Source organism: Mya arenaria, chromosome 11 (assembly GCF_026914265.1).
Source record: "Mya arenaria isolate MELC-2E11 chromosome 11, ASM2691426v1".
Taxonomy (NCBI): Eukaryota; Metazoa; Mollusca; class Bivalvia; order Myida; family Myidae; genus Mya; species Mya arenaria.
In genome coordinates this window covers 36,170,599-36,190,933 of record NC_069132.1, presented here as the reverse complement: position 1 = coordinate 36,190,933, position 20,335 = coordinate 36,170,599, and the positions used below count along the sequence as shown (strand labels likewise).

Genomic DNA, 20,335 nt, shown 5'->3' with positions numbered 1-20,335 from the left:
GGTGAATTGTCCCGCCTTTTTGAATATTTCATTATAACAAATACTCTCCATTGTTAGTTTAATTTTTTAACTAATTTCTTTTAGCTCGATCGTGACGAAAGCTAGTAGCTTATAGAAACACACTCGAGTTAGTTTCCTTGGTCCAGTTTAAGAGGCCGTTAGAAAGTACCCGTGGTTGAGATATAATCCACTACGTCTTGGGTGAGAGGCGAACACCTAAACTACTAGACCACTCTAACCCTCCATTGTTGGTTGTACAAAAAGGTAAAATCACAGAAAGCATTGGGTGTTCAACCTGAAATCAGGTTGATTAAGTACGACCATATGGTAAAGCAGTTTATGTCATGGTAAATTACTGTCATTCATTTCGAACGTGTTGAGTTTTAGGATATCATTTTGTGGATCGACTTTTTATGACTAACGAGGGATTCTATTACATTTTATTTCACTAGGCAAACCCAGAAAAGGACTTCTAGGCACCCTGAAAGCAGAAAGCGAGATTGTGCTCAGCAGTGTCAAAATATTTTCTGCTTTTAAAGACATCAACAAGGCAATAAATCAGATAGGCAAAATCATGGCAGTAATCTTGTACTGGAGGATTTGGAGTGAAGAAAGTACTAAAGGTTTTGACCATGATAGAAACAACAATAAGATTGGCTGCCAGAGAATCTGCCCATGCAGTGATTGACAGTTAATCTTAGGTACTTTACTACTGACTGTGGCTCCTGAGATAAAATGCTGTGTAATCGATCTCAGCTTTCAAAGACTCAATTCACATGTAGCATGTTAGAAAAGTAGATGATATCTTCTATGGCCGAGAGTGTAAGATAGGTCAATCTTGACCCGAGCGTAGGGTGTTTTGCGGAAACGAGGTTTACCGAGTTTCCGCAAAACACCCTGCGAGAGGGTTGGGATGAACCTATCTTACACTCTCGGCCATGGAAGATGCTTTTTCTCCCACCTCAGTTAAACAAATTAAGTAAAAAACAAATGTATTTTTTACTGGAACTCTTTTGTGCGTAGTGAAAATATATGCGTATGGATATGCAATAATTCTTGGTTGTCATGAATGTGCACGCATTGATTCAGATTATGTTAATAGTCAAATCGGTCCTTAAATAGTTCTGAGGAGAGTGAAGCATTATTTCTTGAAAGGGGCTTGAAAACTGTTTTATGGTGACATTTGAAGCGAGAAATTATTAATTAGCATTCTAAATATTGCCACAAGACAAAGTTTCCATGATGCTACAGACGACAGTCTTCAACAAGGGAGGTAATTACAATGTGATGACCATTAAAAAGGAGTTGCATACGGGAATTTTATCTTCGCCCGTAGGCAAGATGAGAATTTCTAGCATTGTTAAATTATTGGATCTACTTATCTGAGGTGGGAGAATATTCGGTCTAGTAACAATGTCCTCGTGTCCTGGGTATTTCGTATAAACTGCTGTTGTACAAACTTCTATATTTCCCGACGTTAACTTTTCAGCTTGTAACAATGTATAAAATTACAATACAAGGTGGTGTGGCATTCTGTATACAACAAAGTACCATAATTGATGTGTTCTTTAAATTTTATACGCACTGTTCATTTAGAACTACTGACGCTTCGTTCGCCTTCGCCTTCAGGTATTTTATCTTTTTTTTTTTTATCAAAATCGCCTTTCGCCGTTTCGTTAAATCTTTGAAATGTAAAACATGTTGGTTTTTTTTCGCTCGCTCGCCCACGTTTTGTTGAAACTTGAAAATACGTAAAACCGAAAATTGGTGTCGCCTATGTATTTAATAATTTAGATGACAACAATTTCTCTAAACGCAAGGGGCAATTAACGTTCATGTTTCGGTGCTTTTCCATTTTTGTACAAACATCAATCCATTTTGTTTGCTATGTTTTATCATAAAAACAAAGTCACGACAATTCCGCTTTGCAGGCGAACTATTTTGGCCATTGTCGTATGGTTGTATGAGCTTTGAGATCAGTCTAGGTTCTGATTCCGGTAATTGTATAACTATAATATAAATAACGGCTGTTAAAATTGCTTTTTCCAAAAACCTCTCTACCTTCGCTCCTTTGCGTATTTGTAATATGTTATTGCATAAGTATTCCTTTCGGACGAACTTTCGGCCGCCAAACGCTATGTGACATTTACTTGTCTGACTAATAATAAGCTGTCGATGCTTCCGTGGTGCAGCTGTGCCTTGTGTTGACTTCTTCACACGTGCGTATGATCATTTTTTATTTGATAATTCTATTAAACGGATAAATTAATAAGAATGTTTTTTACTGCAGGCTGACTACGTTTTCGTTTCAATATTGTGCGAATTGTGCTGCCAGTAGATTTTCTCTCGAAGCGGACGAGTGCATATGTTGAGATTTGCTAGCATTTCAACTACACTTCGTCGCTCACACACACCGTAAGAATATTCTGGCATGCACATTAATCTGGTATGTGTAGTACATACACTGGAACACAACAAAACCTAATAAGAACTTCTAAAAAAGTAAATATGTACATACATTTTGTATTTATAAAAATGTGGCGTTGTTGCTATAGTGGTAGCGCTGTAGAGTAATGGGGGCGTTGTCGAGTATGTTTTGCGCCCAAAGTACTATACATATTTTAACTTAATGTAACACGCATCTCAATTAGTGAGACTATTTTACATTAGAGCTGTATGTCTTAGTGTAAGTCATTCCACAAAAATGCCTTTTTGGTATAACTATATACTATTTTCCTTATATGGCTACCTATCCTATACTCAAAAAGCGTACAATTGTTTTTGAAGGCATGTCGGATTTTTTTAATGTACTGTATTGCACTTGGATGTACTTTAGTATCTAAACATGAAAGAAAAGTGTTGACTTTGTATTTAACCATTAACTGTTTTACATTAGAGATGGGGAATTTGGATTTAAAGCTGCACTCTCACAGATTGAACATTTTGGCAACTTTTTTTATTTTTTGTTTTGGAAGGAGTCTTTTTTGCGAAAATTCATGGAAACCAGTTATATAAGACTGCTGACAAAAAATCAGATCTCAGATTTTCATATTTAAGTTCAAAAATGGATAATTTATGCATTTTTCTTAAACCGTTAGTTTTCTTAAACCGTTAGTAACGGTTTAAGCCATTGAACATTAATTTTTGAACGGAAATATGAAAATCTGCGATCTGATTTTTATCAGCAATCTTTAAACATTAGTTTGCAGATACTTTCTATTAACTAGTAAAAAGGAAAAAAAAGGAAAACACACTATTCAAACAAGAAAGGAATCCCAAGAAACCATCGCCATGCAAAGGGGCACAGTTTGTTTCAACAATAACCTGTGTCTGACGCAAACTATTGAAACGAAATCGTGATCAACCTGCAGTAAAAGTTTTCTTACACGGTACAACATTCTCCGTTTTTCGAAATATGTCCGTTTAATAAATTAGCAAATAAAATATAAATCCTGCTCTCTTGTGTAGAAGTACACACAATGCATAGTTGCACCACGGAAGTGTCGACAGCTAGTTTACTTTGCACCACCGATAAGTGGCGTTTAATGGCCGTGCAATATGGTTAGTGACATGAATGAAACTTCAGAGGCTTGAACACGGCACATCGCACGTTCCGTTTACACCATTTTCACGTTGATTCAAATACCACACCTGAAGTAAATGATTGATAGGTGGTTGACAACATAACGATTATCCTTTAAGGATAATTATAGTTTCAATACTTATAACACAAATAAAACAAATGACACTCAGTCAATACAAGCATGGTTTATTTTTCAGTATTGCATTTTATTGTACAGTAAAATCATTGCGGGATAAAAAAGAGAACTATTTAGCAAGCCATGTGTAGTAAAAGCTTTGACAATGAGGAATATAAATGAATAATAAATGCAGTTTAATGAGACAAACAAATGTAACAAAACAAACAAACAAATAACACTGCGGCCAATATTATATGCTAGATTTTCATCCATTTTTTTATTGAGGCGGGTGACATTTTATATTTTATTCTCCTTAGATGACTGTTTAACCGTTGAATATGTATTGATGCACCTTCTTATTGAATGAGGACCTATATACGTGTGTTTTAGACGAACTAAGAACACGATCGCTCCACGTCAACACCGTAGGTATGAATAAACGCCGTTCCCGGCAGTACCGGACCGATACACAAATACAGACCAACTGTTTTATTTTAGTCAACACAACTGAAGGGGCGGCGGGAAAAAGAGAAGGGCAGGGATGAAAATCTAGCAATTAATTTATAGTCGCCTTATAGTCTTGCAACTTGCTAATTATACGTAACGGAGAGTTATATAAACTATATGAATGATGTCAAAAAACATGAATACAAATATAATTTTGAACGAACGATTAATCTTTAAAAAAGCTACTGAAACCTTACACAAACTCCACTGATATTTCAGTTTTTTATAAATGAAAGCAGTCTTGAGGAATTAGAACCAGGCGGCAATTTGTAGAAAAATATGCACATTTTTACAAATTAAACCAGTACTGGTTGCTATACAAAAATAGACACGAGTGTGGTGAAATGAGAATACAAGTTGCATTATTTTCACTAGCAAAAATCTGTACTTTAAACGAATTGAAAAAGTATTGTATAAATGCGAACAAAATATTAAAAATGTAATCATGGATTACACACATCGATACAGGCTAAGCTCATCGATTACCCCAGTGAAATAAAGTCCGTGAATCTCGTGCGCGCTGCCAACATGAAGGGCGCAGAGGACCTTATTGATACCACTTCCATTTATTTTCAGGGTTTTCTTGAGGTCGTTAACCGTACCAGAAAGAATGCCATTGTGATACGTAAGTACAACGTTCTTGTCGTTGGTATTCGATGGCTGGTGGACGGCTAATGTTCTCTCTCCCAATTCGGTTGCCACTGTGAAATATATATAACTGCTGTCTTCAGTCAGCAAAATGGACGGGGCGATTCCACAGTCGCTGTTCGATACGATCGCCTGTGTCTGTGGGAGGCGTTTATGTTCGGAAAAGTACCTCACGTTTATTGTAAGATTCGTTAAGCAAAAGTTCGTATAACGTGGAATAATAAGTTGACTCCTTTTTTCGGCTTTAAATATGGCCTTGCCATCAATTACTTTTACATTTTCACTTTTGATGTAGTTAACAACGGGGGACTGGTCATTGGCGCCGTTTTCGAAAGAAAGGAAGAGGTCAGGCTCGCAATTCCTCTGTACAACCACTCGCAGCGTACAGTCACAGTCTTTTGGCTCATAAAGGAAACCATTTGGACACCTTCTCAGAACCCAGCCCTTTCCCTTAACCCAATCCTCATATACGTCCAGTACGCCGGTTTTTGACCTCTTATTGTAACAAGGCGTGGTGGTTTTCTCGACTTTCGTTTTTGCGATTTCGTTGGAAACTGCCTGTGTTCTGTAAACGATTCCCAACAACAACACGGCTATCGCCAGATCTGTATGGACCATTTTAGCTGAAAATATATATTTTTTTACTAATTTAAATGACAAAATGAAATGAAAAAAATATATTTTTAAACAACATTCGGCTGTAATATATGCCCAGTAATAAAGTAATTCAAAATATAAAACTGTGTTCAATAATTGTGAAAACATACGTTTTACTGATTGATTAAAGTCTTTATACAATAGTTTCTCACCTCCTCGAATATTTCTGTTTTTAATTTCCTGTTATTCGCTTATTTCACCTCGATTTGAGAAGAAACGGTCATGGTTCTTTATATACACGAAAGACAACCTCTCGTTCGGCGTGGACCTGCAAATTACCTTAAACGTAACAAATATAAAGGCGTATTCTATATATATACATATCGTTTACAGCAGCAGATTTAAACATGCAGGGCGGTTTAGACTGTCTGGTTGGTGCGTTCTTGTGGTTTTTAGCATGTTCTTATGTGAATGATGAATGGCTCAATTACAGTATGTGGAAGTGTGTGCACCAGGCTATGATATGAAAAGCAAACAAACAAACAAAACTGTTGAAATGAATTGTTTTGTTTCAGTGAATTATCTTTATTGTTGCGCAATTTTGCATGGTTTGAGAGAATCATGGTAACGTTCTCATAAACAACACCATTAGTAATTAAGTAATGATTATTTTATATACAGTTTTAGAACCTAAAGCGCGCCCCGTTCGCCCGTGTCACGTCTTTAACTGCCATGTAGTCCTTTGCCACCTTGAGTTTATATCAGACGAGCAAAATACTTAAGTTATGTTTTTACTTTATTTATCGTGTTTTGCAACGAGTCTCAGCTCATTGCCCTTTGTAGGAAAAAACAGAGGCATGTTAAATTTCTCAGAGTCCTTCGCATAGAACAAAGTGAATAAAAACTAAAGTAAAGTTCGTGCACTAAATGTATTGTTTTTTCAATTTTTTTTTTATCTCTAGGAAACTATAATCTGTTAGAAAATATGATTCCAACAGAGTAAAACAAATTTGATTCCATGCAATGTGGTAAAATGAGATGAAAAGGTTATTCAGTCAAAACTTATAAAAGGATTTTCGAGAAGCTGGAGGTTGCATTTGTTGTAAGATGAGATATGTTACTGCAAGGGCAAAACGGTGTTACGGTCAGAACACTGCAAATAAAGACAATCCCGCACTATTGTATGATTTAGCATTTGCATTATTTTTCTTCTTTTTTATTCAAATTCATAATACAGAAAATATATTGTGCAGAAGAGCATCAATATGTACATTTCTTAAAGAAAATGATAAATGATTGGATGGAATTTCGAAACTGACGTTAGAATTTATTAGTTTTAGATTGTTCATGATAATTGGATAACTAAAAAAAGAATAAATGTGGAGCAAAGATTATCATTGGTTATTTATTTTTTAAAAAGGGGGATAATTATGAAGACAAAAGGATTTGGGCAGGTGGTGATTATGTTTGATTAAGATCAAAACAAATGTAAATCCATTTATCCTCATGCTGCTTTATTGTATCATTTATCATTGCAATTTCGTTTCCTATATTATATTTAATTATCATGTATTTCCTGTACTGGGTAAATTGAGGCGTTGTTTTTCTATACTTAGAACCAAATATGTTAAACTTCATCAGCACACTTTAAAAGTTAGTAATCGCTTGGTTTTTTCGTTGCTGACTATTCCAAAGCTGACATTTATTAATGATAAGTTTAAATTAATATGATTATCTTTTTGGAATTTATTTAGTCTATTTCAAAGTGGTTGTACTTTCGGGCACTTCCAGTGTTTCAATATGACAAAAGTTGCCCTGATTAGTTTCATTATTTTACATTCATCAAGGAGTTTGTTACATGTAATAATTCTGTGTATTCTTGTACACACTTCTGTTTAATTAATATAAATGTGTCAGTTGAGGAGATAGTCTTTGAATATATGAACATATTAGGGATATTACAACGCTTTGATTTTTTCAATATAGATTTTGAGTCGCTGAATGTGAGTATTGTCTGTTGATAAGTGTATCTTTATTTCATTCGGAATGCTATTTACATGTTATTAGCGAAATCATACCATGTTTTGACCGAAATTCAAATATTTGACATATAAATTGAAAACCTTTTTCATACCAAGCATCAAAATATAGGGTTTCGTTATAAAGCTTAATGGATTCGATATTCCTGATAAATACATTTTTTCTATAGACTCCACAGCAGTTTATATAATTTGCTTCCATGCATTATTTATCGAATAAACAAGTATTATATTTCGTAATTTTCTTTATTAAAACATTGACTAACTTGAAATGAAAAAATTTGAACACCCGCCATTTTTAATGAGGATGCTTCTCAAGAATCACTTGCACGGACTTGCGCGTTTCATTCCTCAATATGACGCGTTATCCGGCCAGCTTTTAGTGAGGAAGATAAACTCTCTATGTTTGGAACTTTTATCCCGCCTTTAATTTTAGTTTGAATTAATATATCTGTTTTGATTTTGTCTGTGTTTTTATCACATATGAAGTTAAATAATTACCTTTTTTATTTTTTGTAATACTTTGTTTGGTGGATTTGGCAGAACAGATAAAGGCATAATGAGTTAAGGTAGTGCAAATGTTCTTATTAAAGCCACTTTTCCTAGAAGTGTTAGTTTTCTGTGTTCCCATTATGTTAGACAGTTTTTAAATGATTGTAACTTTGGTAAGAAATTGAGATTTAACGTATCTGTATTGTTGTTAGAAAATGCTGTTAATAAAGTGTTTTTGCTTCATTTACAGATGTCATTTGGACTGACGAAGTTCATCAGAGTATGTCAAAGTTGTGCTTGTTAGACTGCCAACTCTTAGAATATTGGATATAGTAATGTTAAGATTTAGGTCGATATTTCTGAAAAACTTAATGCATATTTAACAAGATGTGTAAATCATTTCTTTGATTCAATCTGTACGTATGTTGCGTCATCTGCAAACAGTGTTAGCGTTTATCTCTTTGCCTTTGATAGTAAGTCCCTTAATGTCGAAATTGTGATCAATACAGGTTGCTTATATTTGTTCGTTAACGAGGATGTATACATATGTAACACATATATTCCTCCAATTAATTCAAAAGTTACAAGAAATGACCATTAATGTCGAAATTGTGATCAATACAGATTGCTTATATTTGTTCGTTAACGAGGATGTATACATATGTAACACATATATTCCTCCAATTAATTCAAAAGTTACAAGAAATGACCATTTTTATTTTTTTAAGGAAATAAGACTTATTTTCGAGAAATATTCACTCCTTGGTATATGTTTTGTGATATGAGATCTAAATGGTAGAACTTCTAGGGCTACGGATTTCATTCCTTTGACAGATATATTGATAATGACAATAAGCTTTCATATTGTGTTTATATTTCACCACGTGTTTCTAGAGATCACGTGCTCGATACATATGGTTAACGCCTGATCGAACTCTGCTAATCCACGTCTTATATTATTGGTAATGGTCGACCACACAGCGATTACGGTCTGGGGGTTAACATTTTATTCAATGAATGAAGCGAGCGTTGTAGATTATTTACTTTTAAGACCACAGGAAATAAATTATAATTCAAAGTTCCAAACCTCGAATCAAATGAATTTTCAAATCATTCAGGGATAATTTTGACTTTTAACAAAAAGGTGATACCAGACCATATAAAACATGCAAGCGAGAGAAGTTGTAACGATAATATGAAACAAAATATATTAAATGGGATCCATTGAAAATTGCGGAACTAAAAAATCGATATATTCACATTGTGAACAATTATCAACGCCAATAGAACAATTAAATTCTAACAATGATATTGATATTATTATAAATACATTCGTACAGATAATTCGGGATTCAACTACGTGTATGCCTGTTGTAAGACCAGTAAAAACGTTCAATATTTCACACTCCAATATAATGCCGTGGTTTAAAGATGCGCTCTTACTCTCAAATAAGATTGACCACAATTAATACAATTGTTTTTATATACGAAAAAGGATGAATTAATATGGAGAACAATGGTTCTTATGAAGGATATCGAGTTTAACTTGAAAGAAAGGTGCAGAAAACATGGAATTTCTACCGTAAGAGACTAAAGTAGATCACAGTAAATCTTTGAGCACTCACCAATCATTTAATATTTTTGCGTTTTATAAATCAAATACACGGTTACAATGTTGTTGTAAGTAATTGATATTTTCCATAAATGCATTATTTAGTAAGCAGTTAAAGTTGCATCACTCAAAAATGATGTTTGTTATACATGTGTATGTATTGATTTTGAATAAGACTGTCACTTTAATGCAGAATCCTATAATGCAAGATCCAATTTCAAGAAAGCTAGAAATATATTTGTACGTAATAAAACTTGCGCAAATTTAAGTTGTGATACTTACTACAATAAGATTAAACGCAAAAATAAAAACAAAAATAACACAAAGGAAAAAAGAAGGTTTAGCAAACCTAAGCAACTCAAAACCAAAAGAGTCCTGGTAAAAAGTAAAGAACCAGCATAAAAACTTCCCCAAACTGCTGAATATTTAGAGGTTGAATTATATTACAGTACCACTAATAATGATGGTAATCTTAATATCATGATTAATATTGATGATGAAGACCTTGATAAAGAAATAACATTAACAGAGTTAAAAGAGGCAGTTCTCTCCCAGAAAAGGAATAAAAGTAGCGATCTAGATAATTTAATCGCAGAAATTGATCCAACTATATTTACCCACATAGTTCCATTTCTTTCGAAACTGTATACTCATCTTCACAACGGGAGAATATCCAAAATACTTTCGAGAAGGAATTATCGTTCCTGTCTTTAAAGACGGAAACGTTGAGGACCCTTAAATTATAGAGGCATTACACTTATTAACAATCTCTCAAAAATACACTCACAAATATTAATGAATAGACTTACGAAATGGAGCAGTAGTAATGAAAAGCTCTAATGAAAAGCTCAGAAAAAAATCTATTTGCTTGTCAAAAAGGAAAGTCGACGATCGATTGTATATATATTCTTCACTCAGTTATTTCCAAAACTCTTGCTTCGAAAAGGAAATTATACTGTTGTTTTATCGATTCTGAAATATGTTTTGATAAAATCAGAAGATCACATCTGTTCTGCAAACTTAACACTGGAAATATAAGCACGCGGATTGTAATAGCCGTACAAGCAATGTATTGCTATGTCAAAGCATGTGTACGGTATAAAACAAACCAATCTCCAATCTTTACGTCAAATGTCTGTATGGAACAGGGGGACACTATTTCCGGTCTGGTGTTTTTATTCGCGAATGATGTATAATGAAAAATTAATATTAATCATAATATAGGCGGTATTTGCAGTATAAATGATGTTGAATTATACTTACTTTTATTTGCTGACGACGCAGACACTTTCTCCCAGACACCCCTTAACTTAATTACAGAGAAAAACGGTGCCAAATCAAATAAGCACGCCGACGTTTTAAAGATCAACACACACTGTGTGTTAATTAAAATGAATTATTTCTTTCCAAATCTATTCCCCAAATATCACATTAAAAATCAAAAGACAATTATTATTGAAATAGAATCTATTGTATTCACAGATTTACAGCTTGATAATAGTGTGAAATTTTACGGTGACTATCAACCTACTAATACATACCGGGATTTCTATAGAGAATATTATATTACCCGGTATCGACTATGACGAAACACCCGGTCTCGACATAATCCGGCATCATAAACTGTGATGCCGGATTTTACCAATATCGATACCGGGTACCGAGTTTTAGCACCACCATGTTCTTGGTCACGTGATATGCATTTACATCGTTAAAGTAGAACAAGGCGTAGATAAAATAAAGAAAAGATAAATATAAAACAGGGAATGACACTTCCAAAAACGTAGTCAGACATGTTTTTTTCATTTTGCATATGCTGAATAGATGGTATGGATCTGTTAACTCCCAGACCCTTGAATTTTCATAGAAGTACCGTATTCTGTACTGAATAACTTTTAATAGCGTATGTATAAAGAAAAGGTAGTAACGGCATTTGCAAGAACAACAACAACAATTTCACCAATGTCAGTATACGTAGTTTGATGACTCTGGGAAAGCTACGCTTCCCAAAAAAACGATGTTTTATGATCTACAAATTTTCAGTGTCCCTTGGGATTTAAAAGTAAACAAAGTAAAAACGAAAATAATGATATTTGAGAGAGGTAGAAAACCTAATATTAATGTACCTTTAATAAAACAAATTTAGAAATGACTGAATTTTTGAAATATTTTGGTATATATTTGTTTATGAATGGTAATTGGAAAAGAACACAGAAACACGTGGTACTACACTCCATGTATGCCCTACACAATTTGTTTATTGTTTTTAATCAATAAAGCTTAACGTTAAAGATTAATGTAAATTTTTTGCCAATAAGGCTCAATTTTAAATATTGTGTAGAAATTTTCGGACACCACCAAGCAAAAGTCAAATAATTCATTCATTGTAAATTTTTGTGAAAAAAAAAATCCAAATTTCAGAAAAAGTATCAATCTATCTCCGTTATATGGAGAATTAGGCAGACATCCAATGGTAGTAGAATGTTACATAAAGATTATCAAATACTGGATAAGAATATTGAAATCTGATAATAACTCTCCTTCCAAACATACTTATACAATGTTCAAGAATGATATCGATACAATGAATAACTAAAACGGACTATAGTGGGGTTTCCATGTAAAATAGTTTTATATGAAAATGGAATGTCGGATATATGGTACGCTCAAGATATACAAATAATCACCATCTAATTAATAAAGGAAATAATTATTAGTATATTTAAACAGTCGTGGATACAGATATTAATGAATCCAACATATTAGAAACATACTGTTGGTATAAAACGAACTTTAACAAGTAAATTATCTAGATGCAATAGAAACAAATTTAGAATAAAACTAACACAATTTCAGGTTTTTTTCTCACGATTTATTGATTGAAACGGGAAGACTTCATAATATAAACCGAACATATCGAATCTGTACTTATTGCAACATGAATGTCATTGAAAATGAATATCATTTCCTTATTGTTTGTCCCAATTATAATCATTTAAGGAAAGCATACTTTAAACCTTTTTTGCAATTGGCTTACAAAACAAAAGTTTTCATTATTGGTGTCATCAATTCTAGCAATATTTTACGAAATATGAGTAAATTTCTATTATGCAAATATATGACGACCACGATCCTAACAAGATGGTGATAACTAAAACCATTTTTACAAATATGAATGAAATTATGCAAAATCTCTATATTGACCATGTCTTTGCTTTTTACGATAATGTGATGAAATTAATGTTGGCTATTGATGTGGTAAACGTTTAATGCCGAATAAATGTTATGTTGTGTTATGTAATGGTATGCTATGTTTATATTTGTATGCATATTATGAAAAGATACGACGGCAACGGACAAACTGTCTTACTTCTCGTTGGTCAAATAACACGTGGTGATAGGTTACCGTTGTTTAATATCAAGCTTGTTACGTCGAAAGAAACGGTTGTAACCATTTTATAACTGTTGGACCAGAATTTAAATCTTTTAAGTAACTGAATTATAAATTACAGCCATAAATATCGTTGTTTCCTCACACTTCTTTACCTACGCTTTTTTGCGTATTTGTTTTATGATATTTTTGGAACCTTTGGCCGTCCAACGTTATGTCGCAATAAGCTTGTTTGATTGCCGTCATAAAACATGCTTTTTGCCGGATCTTTTCAATGAAATACGTCTTACATCTTTCTTTTGACATTAATAAAACTTCAGAGGCTTTGATGCGTAAATATAAAAATCACCTTTCTCGTGCTATCGTACATGTAATTTTAAACTTGTCACGTGACAATGTACACTTACGTTGGTGACGAAGTGCACATAAATCAGTCCACTTACACTCGTACAAGCAAATTTTTGTGTATTTTTGTTTGATGTTTATGGAAGAAACAATGCAGTTTAACTTTATCTTTTATTTTAATCATCTACAAAAGCAGCAAGACAACTATGTACATAACAGCATAGAACTATAATTACACTTGACAGGCCGTACTATCATACTTTAGCTTAACATTAACTATTAACATCTCCCTTCTTCAGTTATTTTTGATTTCACAATAGAAAATAATTGTGAATTTATGTAGATAAAATGACTATGTGCAATTATTTTGTTGGCTAGAAACGCATGTTCTGTTAATCTACCGCAAATTCGCGTTGATTCAAATACCACGCCTGAGGTAATTAATTGATTGGTGGTTGACGATATAACGGGGACAATAAAAGTTTCAATTATGAGGAAAACAAAGAAACAAATAAACACTCAGTCAATGCAAAAAAGAGTGTGTTATTTTCAAAATTGCTTTTTATTGTTCAGAATAATCATATCGGAAAAGAAAAGTGAACTTTTTAGTAAGCCAAGCCTAGTTAACGCTTTTGACAATGAAGTAAATAAATAAATGAATGAATGATAAACGCAATTTAATGAGACAATAAAATGTAGCAAAACAACCAAACAAATAACATTAAGACCAATATAAATTAATTACTAGATTTGCATTCCTTTTTAATGGGACGGGAGTTGACAATTTATTTTTTCATTCTTTTGACTGTTTCACCGTTGAATATTTGTTTGTGCACTTTCTTATTGTATAAAGAGCTATATACATGTTTTATAGACAAACCACGAACACGATCGTAACACATCGACACCGTAGGTATAAACAAGAAAAACTGTGATACAAAGTATCACAGCGGGCCCACAAACAGATCTTCCATGTAAATATTTTGAAGTTTGTGATGGCTGATGTCGAGTCAAGGCTATGAAGGAATTCAAAGAGACCGATTTTGGTAAAACATTAGTCTATGCACAATTACAGTTTATTTTAAACACTTCTTCCAGGTTTCAGTACAACAATAAGTTTTACAGGGGACAAAATTTTTGGGACAGACAGAAAGCACTTAATCAATATGTCTCTTGCTTACTCGGGAAAAGACATAAATAAGGCAAACCAAAGTAACAGTTCTTGCACAAGCACTGCTGTCAATGGGTTTAAAGTAAAGTACATTTCCATATACATGAACTAGTTCATTTGTATAAACCATTGAAAGCAAAAGAACAACAACTCAGATATTGATGTCACTGGTTTTTAATATTGCAACTTTGTTTGAGTATGATAAACCTGTTTTCACTATGCAAACAAGTCACTTTTTGGGCAAAATAGTCATATGTTACATTGGTCAGCACTATGCAATGAACCGTAAAGTTTACTGACCATATAAAATCAGAACAAATTCTCCAATATCGAGTTTCCCTATACTTTGCATTGGTCAGCTAAAAAATAAGAATTCCTCTCTGATATTTAGTAATTATAATCGGCTTATTAAGTAAGTTAAAAAGACAAGTAAGTTTCAATTACATAGCTAAATTAATTTGATAATAATTGGTCTGTAACAAATTCTTAAATCTTGGTATTCTTTTCTTGTATTTAGTACAAATTCTCGGGACATTAAGTTAAAAATAAAAGTAATTGTGCATGACATATTACTTAAATACAAATATAAATGTAAATATTTGGTCAGTAACTTTACAATGTATCATAGTCAAGTTTCCCTATATGTTACATTGGTCAGCTAAGAAATTGGTCAGTAACTTTTCAATATCGGGTTTCCATATACGTTACATTGGTCAGCTAAGAAATCGGTCTGTAACTTTTCACTATAGAGTTTCCCTATATGTTACATTGGTCAGCACTATGCAATGAACCGTGAAGTTTATTGACCATATAGAAACAAAACAAATTCTCCAATATCGAGTTTCCCTATATTTTGCATTGGTCAGCTAAGAAATAAGAACTCCTCTCTAATAATTAGTAATAATTACCGGCTCATTAAGTAAGTTTAAGAGACAAGTAAGTTTAAATTATATTGCTCTGGTCTGTAACAATACTTTTTTTTTATTTTGGTTCCCATTTTTATATTTAGTAACAATTCTCGGGACATATGGTTACTTATATTGAAAATAAGTTTCAATAACATATTTGTTAAATCACTATGTAAATTGACACTAATTTTACAATGCATCAGAGTCAAGTTTTCATATATGTTACATTGGTCAGCTGAGGAATTGGTCAGTAACTTATCAATACGGCAGTATCGAGTTTCCCTATTGGTCAGCTAAGAAATTGGTCATTCAATTCTGAATGAAATTAACAAAAAATATTGCATCAATGCGGAAAAAATATTATGAAGGTAATCATGTACTACACACACAGATACAGGCTTAGCTCGTCGATTTCTCCAGTGAAGTTAAGTCCACGGTCCTCGTGCGCGCTGCCAACATGAAGGGCACAGAGGACCTGATTGATGCCACTGCCATTTATTTCCAGGGTTTTCTTGAGGTCGTTAACCGTACCAGAAAGAATGCCATTGTGATACGTAAGTACAATATCCTTATCGTTGGTATATGATGGCTGGTGGACGGCTAATATTCTCTCTCCCATGTCGGTTGCTACTGTGAAGTATATATAAGCGCTGTCTTCAGACAACACAATGGAAGGGGCGATTCCACAGTCGCTGTTCGATATGATTGCCTGGGTCTGTGGGAGGCGTTTGTGTTCAGAAAAGTACTTCACGTTTATGGTAAGACTCGAAATGCAGAAGTTCTTGTAACGTGGAATGATAAGTTGACTCCCCCTTTCGGCTTTAAATATTGCCTTGCCATCAATTACTTCTACATTTTTACTTTGAATTTCATTGACAATAGGGGACTGGTCATTAACGCCGTTTTCAAAAGAAAGGAAGAGGTCAGGCTTGCAATTCCTCTGTAACACCACTCGCGACGTACAGTCACAGTCTTTTGGCTTATAAAGGAAACCATGTGGACACCTTCTCAGAATCCAGCCCTTTCCCTTAACCCACTCCTCATATACGTCCAGCACGCCGGTCTTTGTCCTCTTATTTGAACAAGGTCTTGGCGTGGTGGTTATTTCGACTTTCGTTTTTGCGTTTTCGTTGAAACCTGCCTGTGTTCTGTAAACGATTCCTAACAATAACACGGCCATTGCCAGATCTGTATGCACCATTTTAGCTGAAAAATGTATGGCCATATTAATTATATATATATATATATTTATTTAAATAACATTCAGTTGTAATATATTCCCAGAAATTATTTGTCTCAAAATATAAAACTGTGTTCAATAATTGTGTAAACGAACGTTTTACTGATTGATTGAAGTATTAGTATAATAGTTCCTCACCTTCTCGAATATTTCTGTTTTTAATGTCCTGTTATACTCTTATTTCACATCGATTTGAGAAGAAACGATCATAGTTATTTATATACACGAAATACAACCTCCCATTCAGCGGACCTGCAAATTACCTTAGACGTAACAAATATATAGGCGTATTCAATATATAGATATATATCGTTTACGGCAGCAGATTTAACCATGCAGGGCGGTTCAGACTACCTCGCAGGTGCTTTCTTGTGGTTTTTAACTTGTTTTTATGAAATGATGAATGGCTCAATTACAAAACGTGGTATGTGAACAAGGTATATGATATGAAAAAAACAAACAATCAAAACTGTTGATAACAATTGTTTTGTTTCAGTAAATTATATTTATTGTCGGGCAATTTTGCATGTGTTAGAGAGAATCATGGTAACATTCCCATAAACAACAACATAAGTAAGTAAGTAATGATAATTCATACCAGTTTTAGAACCTATAGCGCGCTTGTCCGCCCGTGTCACGTCCATATCTGTCATGTAGTCGTTCGCCTCCTTGGGTAACTATGAGACAAGCAAAATATTTGAGTTAGGTTTTTACTTTATCTATCATGTTTTGGAACGAGTCTCATTTCAATGCAATATGCAGGAAAAAACCAACCCTACAGACGCATGTTAAATTCCTCAGAATCCTTCGCATAAAAAAGAGTAATAACTCAAGTGAATTTAGTGCACTATTTTTTAGATTTATTATCTCTATGAAAATATTATCTATGAGAGAATATGATTCCAACAAATTTGATTCCATGCATTGTGGTAAAATGAGTGGAGAAGATAATTAAGTAAAAACTTTTAAAAGGATTTTCGAGAATGTGGAGCTTGCGTTTGTTGTAGAACATGACATGCAACAGCAAGGACAAAATGGTGTTACGGCTAGGACACTGCACATAAAAACAATCTCACTCCATTGTATGATTAAGCATATGCATTCTTTTTCTTTTTCATTCAACTTCATAATACAGAAATAGTTTGTGCAGAAGAATTTCAATATGTACATTTCTAAATGAAATGATAATTGATTGGATGGAATTTCGAAACTGACGTCGGTGTGTTTTTTCGTTGCTGACTATTCCGAAACTGATATTTATGACTGAGTTTAGGTTAAAATGATTATCTTTTAAGAATTGATTTAGTCCATTCCATAGTGATTGTACTTTCGGGTAATCCCTGAAAAGATGTTCCAGTGTTTCAATATGAGTTTAACAAAAGTCATCTTAACTTGTTTCATTATTTTTCATTTATAAAGGAGTTTGTGTATATCTTCTTATAGATGTGTCATTAGTCTTTTTATCTGTTATTTCATTTAAACATAGTTTATATCCATAATTTTTAAGTGTCATTTGAGGGGATAGTCTTTGCATATAGAAACTTATTAGGGATTTTACACCACTTTAATTTGTTCAATATTGATTTTAAGTCGCTGATAGGAAGTATTGTATGTAGATAAGTGTATCTTTATTTCATTCAGAATGCTATGTACATGTATTAGGGACAAAATTATTGTTTGATTCACTTGATATATTGAAATGTTTCAAAATCTTACCATATTTTAGACCAAAAATCAAATAGTTGCAATATAAATTTGCATACCAAGCTTCATTAATATAAGCTTTCGTTAATAAGTTAAATGGACTCGTAATTCCAGATTATTACATTTCTTCTATAGGCTCCTATTAATTTTTTTAGGATTTCCTTCCATGCATTTATCGAGTTAAGAAGTATTATGCTTTTTAATTCGATTTATTAACGCAGAGTTCAAATTAAATTCAAAATTTAACTCCCGCCATTTTTAATGAGGATTTTTTTTCTAAAGAATCCCTTCCACGGACTTGCGTTTGATTCCTCAATGTTTGGAACTTTTATACATCTTTAATTATAGGTTGAATTAATATATCTCTTTCGATTTTGTCTGTGTTTTTTTAATATCATATGAAGTTAAATATGTCCGTTTTTATTTCTTGTAATACTTTGTTTGGTGGATTTCGCAGGACTGATAAAGGCATAATGAGTTAAGGTAGTGAAATGTTTTTACTATAGTCGATTTTCCTAGGAGTGTTAGTTTGCTGTATTTCCATTGCTTTAGACAGTTTTTATATCATTGTAACTTTGGTAAGAAATTGAGATTTAACATACCTGCATTGTTGCTAGAAAATGCTGTTCATAAAATGTTTTTTTTCTTTTCATTTGCAGATGTCAATTGGACTGACGAAATTCATCAGAGTATGTCGAAGTTGTACATTTTAGACTGCAAACTCTTAGAACATTGGACTAGGTCATATTAAGATTTAGGCCTGTTATTTTTGAAAAAAACATACATTATTAACAAGATGTGTAAATAACCCATTCTGTTAGTACGTTGCGTCATCTGCAACGGTGTATATATTATTATAATTATTAATGTTGATATTAGCAAACCTAAGCAACTCAAAACCAAAAGAGTTCTGGTAAAAAGTAAAGAACCAGCATAAAAACGTCCCCAAACTGCTGAATATTTAGAGGTTGAATTATATTACAGTACCACTAATAATGATGGTAATCTTAATATCATGATTAATATTGATTATGAAGACCTTGATAAAGAAATAACATTAACAGAGTAAAAAGAGGCAGTTCTCTCCCAGAATAGGAATAAAAGTAGCGATCTAGATAATTTAATCGCAGAAATTTATACAACTATATTTACCCACATAGTTCCATTTCTTTCGAAACTGTATACTCATCTTCACAACGGGAGAATATCCAAAATACTTTCGAGAAGGAATTATCGTTCCTGTCTTTAAAGATGGAAACGTTGAGGACCCTTAAATTATAGAGGCATTACACTTATTAACAATCTCTCAAAAATGCACTCACAAATATTAATGAATAGACTTACGAAATGGAGCAGTAATAATGAAAAACTCTAATGAAAAGCTCAGAAAAGAATCTATTTGCTTGTCAAAAAGGAAAGTCGACGATCGATTGTATATATATTCTTCACTCAATTATTGCCAAAACTCTTGCTTCGAAAAGGAAATCATACTGTTGTTTTATCGATTCTGAAATATGTTTTGATAACATCAGAGGATCACATCTGTTCTGCAAACTAAACACTGGAAATATAAGCACGCGGGTTGTAATAGCCGTACAAGCAATGTATTGTTATGTCAAAGCATGTGTACGGTATAAAACAAACCAATCTCCAATCTTTACGTCAAATGTCTGTATGAAACAGGGGGACACTATTTCCGGTCTGGTGTTTTTATTCGCGAATGATGTATAATGAAAAATTAATATTACTCATAATATAGGCGGTATTTGCAGTATAAATGATGTTAAATTATACTTACTTTTATTTGCTGACGACGCAGACACTTTCTCCCAGACACCCCTTAACTTAATTACAGAGAAAAACGGTGCCAAATCAAATAAGCACGCCGACGTTTTAAAGATCAACACTCACTGTGTGTTAATTAAAATGAATTATTTCTTTCCAAATCTATTCCCCAAATATCACATTAAAAAATCAAAA

At 33.1% G+C, this 20,335-nt stretch overlaps 2 protein-coding genes across 2 annotated transcripts; both read right to left on the bottom strand.

The window, feature by feature from the left end:
* Positions 1-3,753: 3,753 nt before the first annotated feature.
* Positions 3,754-5,809, bottom strand: LOC128209837 (uncharacterized). The gene is made up of 2 exons (XM_052914077.1): positions 5,666-5,809; positions 3,754-5,479 (listed from the first exon to the last, which is right to left on the bottom strand). Exon 2 carries the CDS (start codon positions 5,472-5,474, stop codon positions 4,659-4,661), a length of 816 nt encoding a protein of 271 aa, XP_052770037.1. The 5' UTR covers positions 5,475-5,479; positions 5,666-5,809; the 3' UTR covers positions 3,754-4,658.
* An 8,587-nt stretch (positions 5,810-14,396) lies between these two features.
* On the bottom strand, positions 14,397-16,911 carry LOC128209836 (uncharacterized). The gene is made up of 2 exons (XM_052914075.1): positions 16,790-16,911; positions 14,397-16,617 (listed from the first exon to the last, which is right to left on the bottom strand). The coding sequence occupies exon 2, from the start codon at positions 16,610-16,612 to the stop codon at positions 15,791-15,793; it is 822 nt and encodes a 273-aa protein (XP_052770035.1). The 5' UTR covers positions 16,613-16,617; positions 16,790-16,911; the 3' UTR covers positions 14,397-15,790.
* Between the last annotated feature and the right edge of the window lie 3,424 nt (positions 16,912-20,335).